At 44.0% G+C, this 15,634-nt stretch overlaps 1 protein-coding gene across 4 annotated transcripts in view; it reads right to left on the bottom strand.

Moving 5' to 3' along the window:
- Positions 1-5,310: 5,310 nt before the first annotated feature.
- Positions 5,311-15,634, bottom strand: part of LOC115164425 (protein phosphatase Slingshot homolog 1) — a 56,711-nt gene continuing 46,387 nt past the window's right edge. For all 4 annotated transcript variants that reach the window (XM_029716877.1, XM_029716878.1, XM_029716880.1 and 1 more), the window contains 7 exons: positions 15,374-15,467; positions 14,986-15,114; positions 14,553-14,599; positions 14,177-14,323; positions 13,516-13,716; positions 12,627-13,332; positions 5,311-12,471 (listed from right to left, as the gene is read on the bottom strand). In XM_029716877.1, the coding sequence (XP_029572737.1) occupies positions 11,368-12,471; positions 12,627-13,332; positions 13,516-13,716; positions 14,177-14,323; positions 14,553-14,599; positions 14,986-15,114; positions 15,374-15,467 (2,428 nt within the window). In that variant the 3' untranslated portion in view covers positions 5,311-11,367. The remainder of the gene's footprint in view (positions 12,472-12,626; positions 13,333-13,515; positions 13,717-14,176; positions 14,324-14,552; positions 14,600-14,985; positions 15,115-15,373; positions 15,468-15,634) is intronic.

Genomic DNA, 15,634 nt, shown 5'->3' with positions numbered 1-15,634 from the left:
TGAAATAATATTTAATAGTAGGGTGAACAGAATGCAGGATATAGCCCTTTGATTCCAGGCTCTTAGATGGTCAGAGGGAAACCTAATTCGACTGCAGATGAAGCACAGGCACATAAAGCCATTCAATCTCTAAAGCCACAATGAAAATAATCCCTCTCTCTCTTTGGGAGTTTCTAAAGTTTTTGATAAAGTTGCTGGAGACTTGTCTGCCTTTTCTTAACAAAATGTCTTTCCCAAGATTGGATTAAGTTAATTTTGTTCGATTGTGGCAAATCAACCAATCACCGGATATTTGCTCTCACTAACAGTAGTTGACCTATTCTATAAATGAACGCCAGAAATCCAATACTGTATTTCACATATTTTAAAGCAGGATTTTCATACAATTACCTACTGCTTATACATTTAGCTTTTCTCTTTGTTATTACAGTATTCCATCCATTGCTATTTAGCAGGCTGTTGTAGGGTTATTATCAGTCTTAAAAAGTATATCTGGTGTTTGTTTCTTGTGTGTTTAGCTAATGTTTTTAGTTGTTTGGGCATGACTACGTCCAATAGCTACCATTGCGACCCATAAGTGATCTAGGCCTTCACTCCTGTTGCTAGAGTATGTCAGTTTATCCGCCATGTTACAGAGCTAATTTTCCTCACACTGAACTGCAGGGGTATGCAGAGAAAATAATGAAGCACAATGGACAGAGCTCTAGAACAAGAGTCTGTTTCCTGTCAATGCCCCCTTTCTCTTCTCTCCCTGTCTATCACTGCTGCTTCCTTATCATATGACTGCTGAACATTTACCAGACAGACAGAGACATGACTGGGTGAGAACATCTTATCTAACATTCACTCGCTGTGTAGAAATACAAACATATTGAAAAAACATTGAATTCTCTGTGCGTGTACGCATGTAATTTGAAATGAAAATTACAGAACAAGATATCAAAATGTTGAAATACATGTTTACATTACATATACATTATATATATCACTCAGCTCTAAGTCCAGTGTTAGAGTACTGTAGCTGAAATGAAGATAGGAAGTGTAGCCTACCATCATTTTCCCTCTAGAGAGGAGGTTCCAGACTTGATCGTTTCTACAGCATTGGCATTGTACATCAAACTCACTATGGAGTCACCGCTAAACTGAACTCCTGTAGACTGTATGAAATAATTCCTGTGTGAAAAACAACGTTCCTTTCATCACACTCCAGTCATGTGAACACTGATTACTACAAAGGCTCACCCTAAAAACATCCTCAGCTCAGACCCCTGAGAGTCCTGCAGGCCCCATCAGCACCATGAGGAGGACCCCTGCCTCAAGGCAGCCCATCGCTGGCTACAACTACCCCATTGTCCTGCACCCTTCAGCCGTAACGCCCAAGGCAGATCACTTGATCGCCTTGTGTTCTGCTGCTCCAATACACCCTGAGTAAAGGTAGGTCAAACCAATAACAAGCCAGGAAGCACATGCAAAAAAAGTTATTCTAGTCTTACAGTAGCATCCTGAATAAAGGCAGTTTACAGTAGTCTACCCATTCCCAGCACTCTGGTAAGCTGACTGGTGCAACCTGGGCTCAGGGGTAGCATAGTACATTTAAATCCATGACACTCTAATTAGTATGATATGTTACGTTTCGTATGGTATGTATTCATTTGTGTATGTCCATCATCCATTTCCTATGATATGTTACCAATTGCAATTTGTACAATATGCAAAAAAAATTCAAAACGTGTTAGAAATTCCAATTTGTTGTGGCTAACGTTAGCTAGGTGGCTAACGTTAGCTAGGTTGGGGGTTAGGGTTAGGAGTTAGGGTTAAGGTTAGCTAACATGCTAAGTAGTTGCAAAATAGCAAGTAGTTGCAAAGTTGCTAAAGTTGTCCGTGATGAGATTCGAACATGCAACCTTTGGGTTTCTAGACATTCACCCACCCATCAACCCCAACCAATGACTCTACTTTCATTTTTGCCTTAAGTAACCTGTCTCATGTAACCATACCAAACGTAACATATCATACTCATTTGAGTGTCCCCGATTTACATTTACTATGTTACGTCTAGTCTATGAGACCAGTCTGACTGGAGAGGCAGCCAGGGTTAGGCCTGGCTCCTTACAGTCACTACAGTGAGGTATTGAATATAGTTTTGATCTGTCCTGTGTGTGTTTGTGTAAGAGCGAGACGAACACTCACCAGTTAGTTGTCTCCCAGCCGATTGCTCTCCCAGGACTGACAGAGCACTCTTTGTTGGTTGGTTATGTTGAGTCCTCCCTCAACTGCACTAGCAAGGGAGGCTTATATTCCAGCCTTGGGACGTCACAGCACATTTGCCTAATACAATAAGTGTCTCGTCAAGATTTATCAATTAAGGCCAAACTCCCAGTTTCTCATTTCCATACTGTGGTGAGATACAAAACCCACTGAAACCTGTAAAATGTATAAATCCACCATGCAGAGCCTTACTCCTCATCAACTCATTCAAGATGTGTTTATGGTGAGTTCTAGAGCACCTTTCCCCCAATTTTGGACATATTGAGCTGTTCCTTACTAGACTTCTGATATCTCCTTATCATGGTCAGGTATAGTGCATCCACAATGCATCAGGTATAAGTTGGAACAAAGCATAGGCCTACACAAAAATAAACAAAAATAGCTTGTTAGCGAAGAGCAATTTCTCAAGCAAGAATTTTGGTAGAACTGACTGAGTGGGGAGGGGAAAACTGAAAACTAGCTGTTATTGGCAGATAGGTTTGGAACTCTCTTTCTTATTGGTGTACTAACTAATTTACCACCTGGTGATGTCACCAGGCAGGCCAACACTCCATACCACCAAAACAGGCAGTCTTTTCAAACAGATCTTACACTAGAAGGGCATTATCATAATTTCCACAGTATTATTCCAACCTCATAGTGTGGAAATATATATAAAACACAGGGAAATCTCCTTTTTATCTGCACTGGGCCTTTGAAGACCCAGATTTAGAAACATCTCAGAGCGTCATTTTCACTTGTAGGGATATTCAATAGGGCACAGACAGAGTAGGCTTTGATTGTGAGGTGATTTTTCAGAGCAGAGTTGCTAGTCTCCTAGGAAACAGCATGAGAGGTCTGGCTCAGCAGACGAATCCCAACACCATGAGCTATAGAACTCCTTAACCTATACAGACTGTTAAGACGAGGAACGTCCTCTTCCTTACCCAATTGTGTTTACATACTCCTACCATGGCCTGCCGCATATGAATACACGCCAGAAAACTGTTTTAAAGAGGGAGAGCGTGAAAGAATGTGTATGTGTGTGTGTATGTGTGTGAGAGGGTCAGAGGGTGAGTTCCTCTCTTCTGTGTAGAGTATGGCTGCATTAAATGGCAACCCAAGGCCCCTGACTAACCAGGAGGGAGGCAAGAGAGATGAACAATAGCTGAGAAATGTCTCTGTTTTCCCCCGGTCTCCATAGTAACTTCCAAAACAGGATACTTACTCAGATAATAAAACAAAGGGGGAGGTACGGCAGCCAAGAATTCACCAGCAACATATGCTGCAGGAGCAGGGGAAGAAGGGCCAGCCGACAGCCAGCTAGCATTGAGTCTGAGGGCCAGTGCCACTGGCAACCGGTGCCTGTTTGTGTTTGAATAGTGTGATATTACACTCTAGGGAGTTTGCGTCATTGCACATTTATGCCAACTCCTCATCAACACAATCCACCCCCCACCATTCTGAAATCTGTGAGCATAGCAGTCGGCCCAACTGCAAAGGGAGTCAAAGGGAGACTGCTAACCTGTTTGCTGACCAAGGATGACATTTGACGTTGTCTACCACCTCAGACAACTAAACTGAACAAACATATGAACACAACATGTAAAGTGTTGGTCGCATGTTTCATGAGCTGAAATAAAAGATACCAGAAATGTTTCATTAGCACAAAAAGCTTATTTCTCTCAAATGTTGTGCACAAATTTGTTTACATCCATGTTAGTGAACATTTCTCCTTTGCCAAGATAATCCATCCACCTGACAGGTGTGGCATATCAAGAAGCTGATTAAACAGCATGATCATCACACAGGTGTATTTTGAGCTGGAGACAGTAAAAGGCCACTCATAATGAGCAGTTTTGTCACACAACATAATGCCACAGATGTCTCAAGCTTTGAGGGAGTGTGAAAATGGCATGCTGACTGCAGGAATGCTCACCAGAGCTTTTGTCAGAGAATAGAATATTAATTTCTCTACCATAAGCCACCTCCAACCTTGTTTTGGCAGTGCGTTCAACTGGCCTCACAACCGCAGACCACGTGTAACCACGCCAGCCCAGGACCTCCACATCCAGCTTCTTCTCCTGCGAGATCGTCTGAGACCAGCCACCAGGACAGCTGATGAAAATGTGGAGTATTTCTGTCTGTAATAAAACATTTTTGTGGGGAAAAACTAATTCTGATTGTCTGGGCCTGGCTCCCCAGTGGGTGGGCCTATGCCCTCCCATGCCCACCCCTGACTGCGCCCTTGCCCAGTCATGTGAAATCCATAGATTAGGACCTAATTAATTTATGTCAGTTGATTGATTTCCTAATATTAACTGTTGCATTTCACATTTATATTTTTGTTCAGTATATATAGAACCTAAAAAGCTTTGATACTTGTTATGCTCACCCTGTTATGGCATTTTTTGTCCTACTGACAGCCTCAGGAGAAGAATGTTGTGTTAAAGGCTTTCACATAACAGCGCAGCAATGCAAGAATGACTCCACTCCCCTCCTCCCCACACACATGCCATTTTATGAAGAACGGTCCATCGTTAATCACGCACACTACCATACAGGCCAGGAGGAACCAGAGCCGGCAGCAAAAGTGCTTCAAACTGGGACTGGCAAGCCAAGCGCTACATAATCTGGTTGTTATAACGCCACTCTCCTGCCAAGGTATACAGATGGGGGCATTATGCAATTTCATTTCAGGATGTGGGCCACTACAGTCAATCTTGACCCAAGCACTTAGCAATATTTAGCAACGTCAACCCCTCCCCTCTATGAAATATTTCATCACTCACAGTGGGTCTGTAGCAATCAGAGGACAGTCTTCTGTGACTGGGAGAGGATTTATTACCTCATCTCTCTTTGTGACTTCATGTTCAATGTCAGGAGAAATGAAATATATCCTAAGACAGGGATTGTGATACCACATACCTCCTCTCCCTGCTGTATAACTGTTTGTCTGTGAATTAGCAGATCAAAGGCTATGTTGTGGATCTAATGTCTCAAACAGTAGCAGTTTGGAGATATAAAATTTTTGGGTTGTTGAAGAAAAATGTAATACTGTGATAGCATGAAAAAACATTTATTTTCATAAACACATACAGTACATTATTTTAACAAATGTTAAAAAAAAGTGCAATATGCATTCAAATTACAGCAAAATTACAGTACAAAAAAATTACTGCATACTTCAATATAAAAAAAGATGAATTGTAACAAAAAACTGTGGCGCAACCTATCACTGTGATCTTTGCCAAATTGGTTTGACTTTAAGCCTATGAGAAGCTTCATAAACCATTAGTGATAGGAACACTCATCTATCATTATGACACAATGCGGATGATTCCACTGTATCACTTCTGTTTCTCCCAAAAGTGCAATACATAAGATGTAACAGAGATCACAGACACACATAAATAAAAGACATTCTGATTCTCATTTTGTATCTTTTAACAGCTTCAATGGTGTCTCTATTTAGTGACAACACCCATGGATAGAACTTTGGTCTTCTTCCACATTTAAAGGGCACAAACAAGTTTGGAGTCAAGATCCCATCTCGGCAACCCTGATGGACATGTGAACGTGATAAGGAAGAGAAGGGGAGATTCTATTTTTTTCCCTCTTCAAATCAAAGAATGTACCAGAAGGTTAAAAAAAAGGAACATCAGGTTTCAGATTCCTGTTTCACATCTAAGTCTATTACTAAAAGAACAACAATGAAAGAACTGAAACTAAATGCAGGGCCATTGTTCTACTAAAGCGAAAGGGAAGTCTTGTCACAGAGTGTCCCATCATGCATCTACCCTACCCTTCCATCCAAACCCTCTGCAATACTGGCAGCTCCACACACACACACAGCAGCCACACTGCTCTATGCCTCTGGTCTCCCGGCTAAGGCACTTGTGTGTCCATAAACAAACCTAAATGGATGTGGACTAATAGCTCACACACTCATATAGCACTAAGGACCGCCATCTGCACTGTGTGCAGCATCAGACGCCACACTGAACACACCCCACAACAGAGGTTGGCATACATTTTAAAAGGGACCAGATTTCCACCCACATTTTAAACAGTGTGCATATTACATGATTGCACACACATTCACGCACCATAGGACAGCCCTGCTGTCCAGAGGATGTTGGCCTTGCACCTGGGAAGCACATCCATCGTTCTGCCTTCTAGATCTACTGTACAGCGGAGAAGGAAAAACGGCAACTAAACCCTCATCCTGTAATGGAAGCAGCAAGGGTGTAAACTGGGGAGAAACATTACAGAGCCATCTCTACAGTACAGAGGTACTGTATATGTGCACATCAGTGTTTCTGTGTGCCACACCAAAACACACACCTTTACAGTATCTTTTCCTTGATAATGCATCATAAATGTTATCATGGTAGCAGGGTTCTCCCCAGGAATTTTGGCATTTTTTAACACCTGTAACTGCCATTCACTGCAATCTAGACCCCCCCAAAAATCATATATGATAACAAATAAAAGTACTATGTTTATTTTTAATTGACTTACATAGTGGCACAGCTAGTCCACAAGGTGGCACAGCGCCTCTATTACATTCTTTGGGGAGAACCCTGGGTAGACAGAGGCAATGTGCCAGCTAATTGAACACTTTCTTTGAGGTCAAGATTTCAGCAGTGTGGCTGTATGGGTTGTGCCCAATAGAACCAAAATAATTAAAAAAACAGGCATCTCTGACACAGCATTTCAATAGAATATGTACATACATACACACACAGTACAACTGATTAAAACTGTAAGGACACTGCTTGCAGTAACAGTGTGTGTGTCCGCACAGGAACTGGAGTCATTGGGAAGAACTAAGTCTGTTAAGTCTGTGCTCTCCATATTACCAGACACATACATACATACAGTACTATACAGCAGTATCTTCTGTAACATCAACTACTGTACATACATATTAACATACAGTACATACTTCATGTGCTCTCATACGTGTGGGAGAAATGCATGTGCAATATGAACCTATTCATGTGTTTAAAGTTTATTTTCACTTCTCATAAATAGTTCACAGTAACCATGTAACCACTCTCATGCACAAACACACAAATACTGAACTTAAAAAAAGAATTTCAACAAAATATACAAAATATTTGACTGCAACATTTTTGTAAAAAAACATATGGCAAAGTAGCAAGATGTTGCATAAAGAACCTCTATTCTTTTCACTTATAGATGAAGACAAGCTGGTTGGAATGAATTGGGTGACATAGAATGTGAAATAGTCAGTGGGACATTTTCAGGACAGCAGTAGTGATACAGGAAGAGGGGGAGAAAGAAGATTGATGGAAGTGAAATGACACATGGCTCTTGTGACTTCATGCATGAGGAATGGTGTGACCCTCAGAGGAAAGATCAGAGAAAAACGTTCTCTGGAACCTAAAAAAGACTTTGCACAACTCCCAATGCAACTGCTCACAAATTCAATTATGCAGCACAACTCAGTTCTCAGATTCAATAAAGGACATGATTACAGACAAGCGTGGATCAAAAATAAGTTACGGAGGTAGGGAATCCTGTGAGTTCCCTGCTCAAATTATAAACCTGACCGAGAGCAGTTTTACATATAGCTAGCTGCAAGCAGCCATGCCGGGGTTCAAGCTATGGCCCCAGAGCAAATTAAACACGTCACCTTAGGGCGAGCCACTTCTGTACTCCTTCCCACGCTTTCCAAATATCAGAACTCAAAATCCAACAGATCATGCAACATGCTTTTGATGTATTTTGGACCTTTTCAAATGTTGACTACTTTAAACGTCTTCTCCAGAACCGCTCTACCGATCAGCACCAAATTTGGTATTTAGCATCTATAGACACGTCTTCAAATAAGACTCTAGCTCAAACAATATGGCTGCTATAAGCCAATGAGCTCGCATGTATTATTTTTCATGTTCAACAGCGCCCCCATGCGGCCAAACAGAACCATACTCTACAGGTTAGCTAAACTCGCCTCCCTGAGCATGTGTGCCAAATTTCACGACTAAGTCAAAAAGATCAAGAGATATAAATATGTGCCCATTATAGCCACTGTGTGGTCGATCTGAATGTGCTTGCATACATTAAGTCCAGATAGTGTTTTGAACATGTATAGCAAGTTGTTACAATACGAATAACCGTGTCAGATTTTTATGCATTTATGTGCCAGGTCACACCCACTTGAATGTTTATTGGTCCATGTTCTTTCAGATGCTGGCCAGGAAAATATTGCGTTGAGAGACCTTGGTCCATAGATGCTATAAATCAAGTTTCAACCAGATCGGCCCAGTGGTTCCGGAGGAGATTTCATTTAAGTGTTTTTCAAAAAATTCTAAAATGGCAGAAAATCCATCATAGCGGACCTTATGGGATCTTGAGAAAAATGTGTTCCATGTGAGGAGAGAAACCTATGTACTGAATTTCAGGGCTCTAGGTCACATGGGATAAGGGGCATGACCTTTCAAAATGTGCAATTTCAAGCGCTTGATATAGCGCCACCATGAGGCCCTGGCGTGGCATTGCATGAGACGGTGTGGACTATGGGCCTTTCCCATCATGCCAAGTTGCACCCTCCTCAGCCTTACAATCACACAGGAATTTGCATGTTAATTTTCCTTGCGGAAAGAACCGGTATAACAATGAATGCCAACAAATACAATAGGGTTTCTCACAACTTCACTACTTGAACCCCTAATAAGATTAGCGTTCAGTGTAGCCAGTCTCAGAAAGGACCTGCAGAACTACACGGCTAATCCATGCTGGGAAGGGAGGGTAGAAAGGAGCTGCAAGATGTTGTTAAGGGAATGGCTTTCTCCAGCCCCTTCGGCTGTGTCATCATATCATTCTCAATGTACTCTACTGTTGTTGAATCTCAGGTGAGAGTCCAGATACAGTATGGGGGGCTCAGGAGACAACCCTATTAAAACTATAAACCAGACAACTACGGACTACCCTGCATATATAGATACAACATACAGCCCATAGAGATCCAATATAGATACAACATACAGCCCGTAGAGATCCTATATAGATACAACATACAGCCCATAGAGATCCTATATAGATACAACATACAGCCCATAGAGATCCTATATAGATACAACATACAGCCCGTAGAGATCCTATATAGACACAACATACAGCCCGTAGAGATCCTATATAGATACAACATACAGCCCGTAGAGATCCTATATAGATACAACATACAGCCCGTAGAGATCCTATATAGATACAACATACAGCCCGTAGAGATCCTATATAGATACAACATACAGCCCGTAGAGATCCTATATAGATACAACATACAGCCCGTAGAGATCCTATATAGATACAACATACAGCCCGTAGAGATCCTATATAGATACAACATACAGCCCTTAGAGATCCTATATAGATACAACATACAGCCCATAGAGATCCTATATAGATACAACATACAGCCCGTAGAGATCCTATATAGATACAACATACAGCCCGTAGAGATCCTATATAGATACAACATACAGCCCGTAGAGATCCCATATAGATACAACATACAGCCCGTAGAGATCCTATATAGATACAACATACAGCCCATAGAGATCCTATATAGATACAACATACAGCCCGTAGAGATCCTATATAGATACAACATACAGCCCGTAGAGATCCTATATAGATACAACATACAGCCCGTAGAGATGTAGGATCTCTATGATACAGCATGTGAACTTCTCACCTGACAAGAGCGGGGTCTGTAGAACTACTTGAACAAAATGAAAAGCACCACATCACCGTGGTGTCCCAGAGGTTGATTGGTCCCAGAAGATTCTTGGAATGATATCTGGATGTTTTGACACAGGGACATCTTGGAAGCTTGGAGGACATTATAGCATGAAAGCGTCAGAAATGGAGGGGACTAGGATGAAGGAATTACTTTTCTTACAGAAGTGGAATCACACTGCAGTACTTGCAGGAGGGGGCTATGGTCTTTTTGTTTTTGTATTCTATATTTTGGGATCTGAATTGTTTGAAAATGATTTCTGATATATATTTGGCTCATCCTAAATTAATCTGATTGATGAACTTTTTTATACAAATACCAAAATACAATGCAGGCTCAGAAGCAGAGGAGCTAGATTCTATGCGTGTATGATTTTTTAAAGACATTTCTAATATCACATCGTTGGTAACAGCCTCCAACCTGTAACGGATAGTCATTAACACTGAGGTGAAAAGAGGAAGAAAACCTTTTCGCATACCCGATATGATGATGTCACATACATTTGACCTATCACAACGTTTCTCTCCAAAATACATGATGCACACGGAATTAATGGTGCTGTTTGTGTTATGACAAGTTTACGGTCTATGTGCGTCTCATACTGCTTACTGAACCCAAGATAGCAGTGACAAATACAACACAGACAACTACACCCACTTCTCCCCTTTGTTTTCGGCACATGGTGAAACTTCGGGAGCTCTATACCCAATGATAGCGCAAAATCAATATCATCTGATGATCAACTCTGACTAAGGCAGCACTAAATCAAAACACACCACAACTAACATTAACCAATGGCAAAGTAAACAAAAAACTGTTATGATAAAGTCTGTGATAAAAACTAAATGTATCTGCTTGTGAAAGGCAGGGTATATGATGGTGATGATAATGATTATGATGATGATAATATGATAATGATTATGATGATGATAATGATGAAGCTGTAACTCTGATCTCTGGACAGCTAGAAAGGCAGAGGACCAGACATGAAAACCACTTTAAGTCCTGATGGAGACCAGGTCTTAAGTATGAGGTTCATCTTTGCACACACGTTCATTGCGCTCCATGCAAGAACAGCCTTTAACCAAGATACCGAGCAGCCTTTAACCAAGATACCATCTGGATTATGGTATAATATTTGGATTCTGTTTATTTTTCCTTAAATATGATGTGGATTTATATTAATATATATTTATATTATGCAAATGTTTATTTATACATGTATAATTCTATATACACATTTGTTTTTTAAGACTGTCCCTCTCCCCTCTCCAAAATCTGTGTGACCCTCCCCAGCTCAGAGTGGGGGATGGAGGGATGGGTGGAGGAGTGTCCCTCCATCCTTCCTGTCAGCTCCTGGGACCCCCAGACAGTGCTCTCTCTGGGGTGGTCTGGTCCCTGTGTGCTCTGGGCTGGGCGGAGGAAGAGGTGGAGGGGCACTCCCATTCTAGGCCTGGCTCTGGGGAAAGAGAGAGGAGCAGGAGGGTGCCTGCATCCGAGGAGCAGACGGAGCACAGGTCTTCAGCCGAGAAGTTGAGGCTGCCCAGTTTGGCCAGTGAGTTGGAGCGTTTGAGGCTTGAGGGCACGGTGAGGCCGGCCAGCCGCATGCGGGTCTCGATCTCCTGAGCCCTCTGGCGCACCAGGCCGGGTTTGCCCCTGACGCTGCGGATGCTGTCACTGCTGGAGCTACGTGTCAGTGTGGAGCCATGGGGGGAAGAGTTGGGCGTCAGCCCCCCAGACCCCACTGCACCCAGCAGGGCCTCGTTAGTCAGAGGAACCACCAGCAGCTCTAGGGACACTGGACATGGTGTGGAGGACTTGGGGAAGTCTTCTGGGAAGGCTGAGAACTCCACCTCCACAGGACTAGGGCCCTCCCTGGCTCCTGAGTGGGGGCTGTCTAGAGGCTCCAAGGGATGAAGCCCCTCCTGGGACAGACCTGACAGCCTCTCCAGCCTCTCTGCCCTCCGGCGGACCAGCCCTGACCTCTGTAGCTGCACTAGAGTCTCCTGCTGCTGGGTCACGTAGCAGGCCACCGCCGGCCTCTTCTCCTCCAGGCTCAGTCCCAGCAGCTCAGGGACAGGGAGAGGCTCAGAGACCCCTAAAAGCTTCCCTTCCTCACCCTCGGCCTCACCAGCCATGTCCTCAGATGTCAGAGAGCAGGGGGAGTCCTGGGCTTCAGGCAGAGGTGTAGAGGGCGGAGCAGCACAGTCACACAGAGGGCCACAGGGGTGCAGCAGGCTGGGGGAACAGGGTGTGTCGGGGGAGGTAAGTGGGAGAGGGAGAGTGGCACTTGGGACCTCCACAGAGACACTGGGCATGCTGGGGAGGTGTGTGGGGTTAAGGCAGAGATCAGCATCCTGGGTCAGTAAATCTATGTTATGGCTGGGCTTGTTGTCTGATCGCGAGAGGGCTGAAGGCTTGACTGGGTGAGCGGGTTTGGAAGGAGCAGTGTCCTAAACAGAGGGGAAACAAGAAGTCAGAAACAAACAATAATCATTACTCTTTACTAATGTAGTTATCTATTTATTATGAGCTATTATATATACATATGAATTGGTTGTATATTACAGAGACAGAAGACACCATAATGAAAACCGCTCCCACTTACGTTGAGTATGGACAGGGTATTAAAGTGGTTGTTATTGTTGGAGTTCTGGTTCAGGGTCACCAGGTCCAGCCCATTGCCCTCCTTCTCTACCTCCTCTTCCTGAACCATCTCCACCTCTCCTTCACCATCACCTCCTCCTGCACTCCCCACTCTTCCTCCTGGGTGTGCTAACGCCTCCATCTCTGCCTCATCTTTCTGAACCTCCTCCTCATCCTCCTCCTCTACGGTGCTAAACTCCAGACGCAGGCGCAGCTCTTCCAGGGGCTCTGGTCCTCGGCAAGAGGTCTGGGCAGCCGTCCCCACCCCAGCCAGCCCAAAGTGTGGCAGCGGCAGGCCCTCTCGCCCCTCAAAGGCCTCGTCATCCAGCAGGGCATCGCGCTCCACGTCCTCTATCTCTATGAAGACCCGCTCCATGTCCAGGAGGGGCGGAGCGCGCACCGGCGTGGAGGGGTCACTGTCCAGGGCCGAGTCAGACAGCCTGCGGAAGTAGTAGTTGTTGTAGGCGGGGTCCACCTCCAGACTGATCATCCTGCAGGGGGAAAGAGGACATGCCGCCCCCTTTTCCTCATAGCAGGGGGACATTCCCGGCTCAGGGGTCCGGTTCCCTGGGTCCTCCCCCCCACAGCACTGGGCCTGCTGGCCCTCATGGAGGTCACAGTCTGGGTCGGGGCGGTCAGGACGCCACAGCTTGTTGTGACGCTGCTTACTGAAAGTGGACAAAGGGGGGGGGCAAGGAGGAGCATGGGAGATATGCTCAAATAATACACATAGAACATACAGCAAAATCTATAACCTTGGGCACTATTTCAGTGCTTTGATCCCTTGTTGTGCTACCCTAGTTAATCTGGGCTATGGTAATTACAGAGGGTGTAGTCGAGTGTGACTGTACCTGGCATCCAGGATGCCCTCGTACTCAGCCAGCTGTCTCATGAAGCCTGTGTTGGGCCGTGTGATGCTTCTCTTTTGCTTGACAAAGTTGAAGGCCTTCTCCAGTGACCAACCATACTCCTTCATGGCGTAAGCAATAACGGTGGAGGCCGAGCGGCTGACACCCATCTTACAGTGGACCAGACACTTGGAGTGGTTCTTCCTGGTAGGGTTAACACACCATGAATGTAGAGTAGTTAGGAGAATCAGACTAGAATCCTCTGCCAGTTCTGTCACTCAGATGACTGCTCTCTGTCTGTGGCAAAGATAATGACAGCCTTTGTGTTGCTAGTGGTAACCATCTTCAGCTTCCTTCTCTAAGACAACTTTGGTCACAGACTTGGTCCTACACTGCCTCCAATTACCCTAATTACACCCTAGTCAAGTCACTCACAGTTCTCTGTAAGCTACTATTACTGTACCTCAAGTGAAACAGCAGGAAGATACATGTACTACCAACGTGGTTCTGACCAAGAGAGACACCCATGTACTGTATGAATAAAAAAAAAGGATTATACAGGAGTGTGTTATGGTAAAGAATAGCTTGCTTTATCAGCTCTATCCCTCGCAATATCTCTGTCCTTTCCATCCCTCTTACCTGTTCCGAGGCAAACATGACTTACTTTGCTTTAACTATGAAGTTGTAAGTCTCGTTCCAGTGGGCCAGCAGGTCTGTAGTCTCCTCGTCATAGACCCGTATGTTGTGGTAGGAGAATGTTCCTGGGAAGAAGTTATCTATCTCCCTGGTGACGTTGAGGATATAGCCCACCCTGGTGAAGAGACAGACACTACCCCATAATACTCCCACAATATTCTGACTCACACCAATGACTAATCTATGTTCTAATCGATGAGACAACCTTCGTGACAACTAATCGTATTCATGACAACTTCAGTGCCTCTGAAAAAGTCCATTGACAGTGTTGGAGACATGACAGCCATAAGGGATTCACTCTATGGAATAGAAATGTTTGGAAGCGAGCAAAAGGCTGTACTTACCCAGTGTCCTGAAGCTCTTCCAGATTGGAGGCATTCCATTCAGATCCCTGCAAACAAACGTGGAAAAATGTAAGACTTAACTGCACATAAATACACAGTCAATTCCTACACATGCTGAACAGTTATGGCTGTCCAAATGTTGCTCTTCCAGATACTACTTTTTCTAGCAGTATCAGCCAAATCTCAGAGACAAATAGATAATCCGACCTCAAACAATGAGAAAACTCTAAAATGCACTTGATTCATCAGATTAAGCAGAGTTTGAGTAGTCTGAGTCCCAGTCTGTTTGTGCTAGCATGCCAACTTCTTCTCACTTATTGTCATGCCAATGACAGCAATGGAGTTGGGAAGAGCACAGACAGATCTGGGACCAAGCTAAAGTTTGAGCGGTACCAAGCAGTTCTGGATAAGGAGTTGTTGCCAGGTGACTAACCAGATAGAGGTGCTCAAATATGAGTGTTGCCTTGTCCATCTGGCCCAGGATCAGCAGCATCTCGTTGTCGATGAACTCCTTGTACTGCATCAGGTTACAGCTCATATGCTGCTCCAGCTCCGTCCGTATCTGAGGGGACAGCAAACTCATCAACCATTTGATATTCTACCATTTCTACTTGTAATATTCCTGACTACAGTTTCAAATAATGTCAGGTCGAAATTGACTGAAGACTACACTACATGTCAGTAAGGCTGTATTGCAAAGATGTTTGTTTTCAATACTGTGTCCCAAATGGCACCCTATTCCATATTTTGTGCACTTCTTTTCACCAGAGCCCTATTGGCAGCTAATGTGTGCATTTAGTTCATCCCTCCCCTCTGCTTACCTGTTTAGAGGTGACGTTCTCCAGGTCCTGGAACATCATGATGCTACGGAGTTTGGCTTTGATAAGGCACTCTGTCCGCTCCCTTTCTGTGGGCCTGCATCAGCAGAGACAGACACACAGAGGCTTCATCAGCACACTACTCTATCTCTCAGTCCACGGGTCAGTCAGGACCAGCAGACCATCACACGTTTCCTCTACTGTCCATCTCGTTCTACATGTTTGACTTTGTGTGAAACGCTTCACGTTATTTCATATCCATTT

The sequence above is a fragment of the Salmo trutta genome, chromosome 27, assembly GCF_901001165.1.
Source record: "Salmo trutta chromosome 27, fSalTru1.1, whole genome shotgun sequence".
In the NCBI taxonomy this organism is placed as follows: domain Eukaryota; kingdom Metazoa; phylum Chordata; class Actinopteri; order Salmoniformes; family Salmonidae; genus Salmo; species Salmo trutta.
This window is presented reverse-complemented; position numbering and strand designations above follow the sequence as displayed.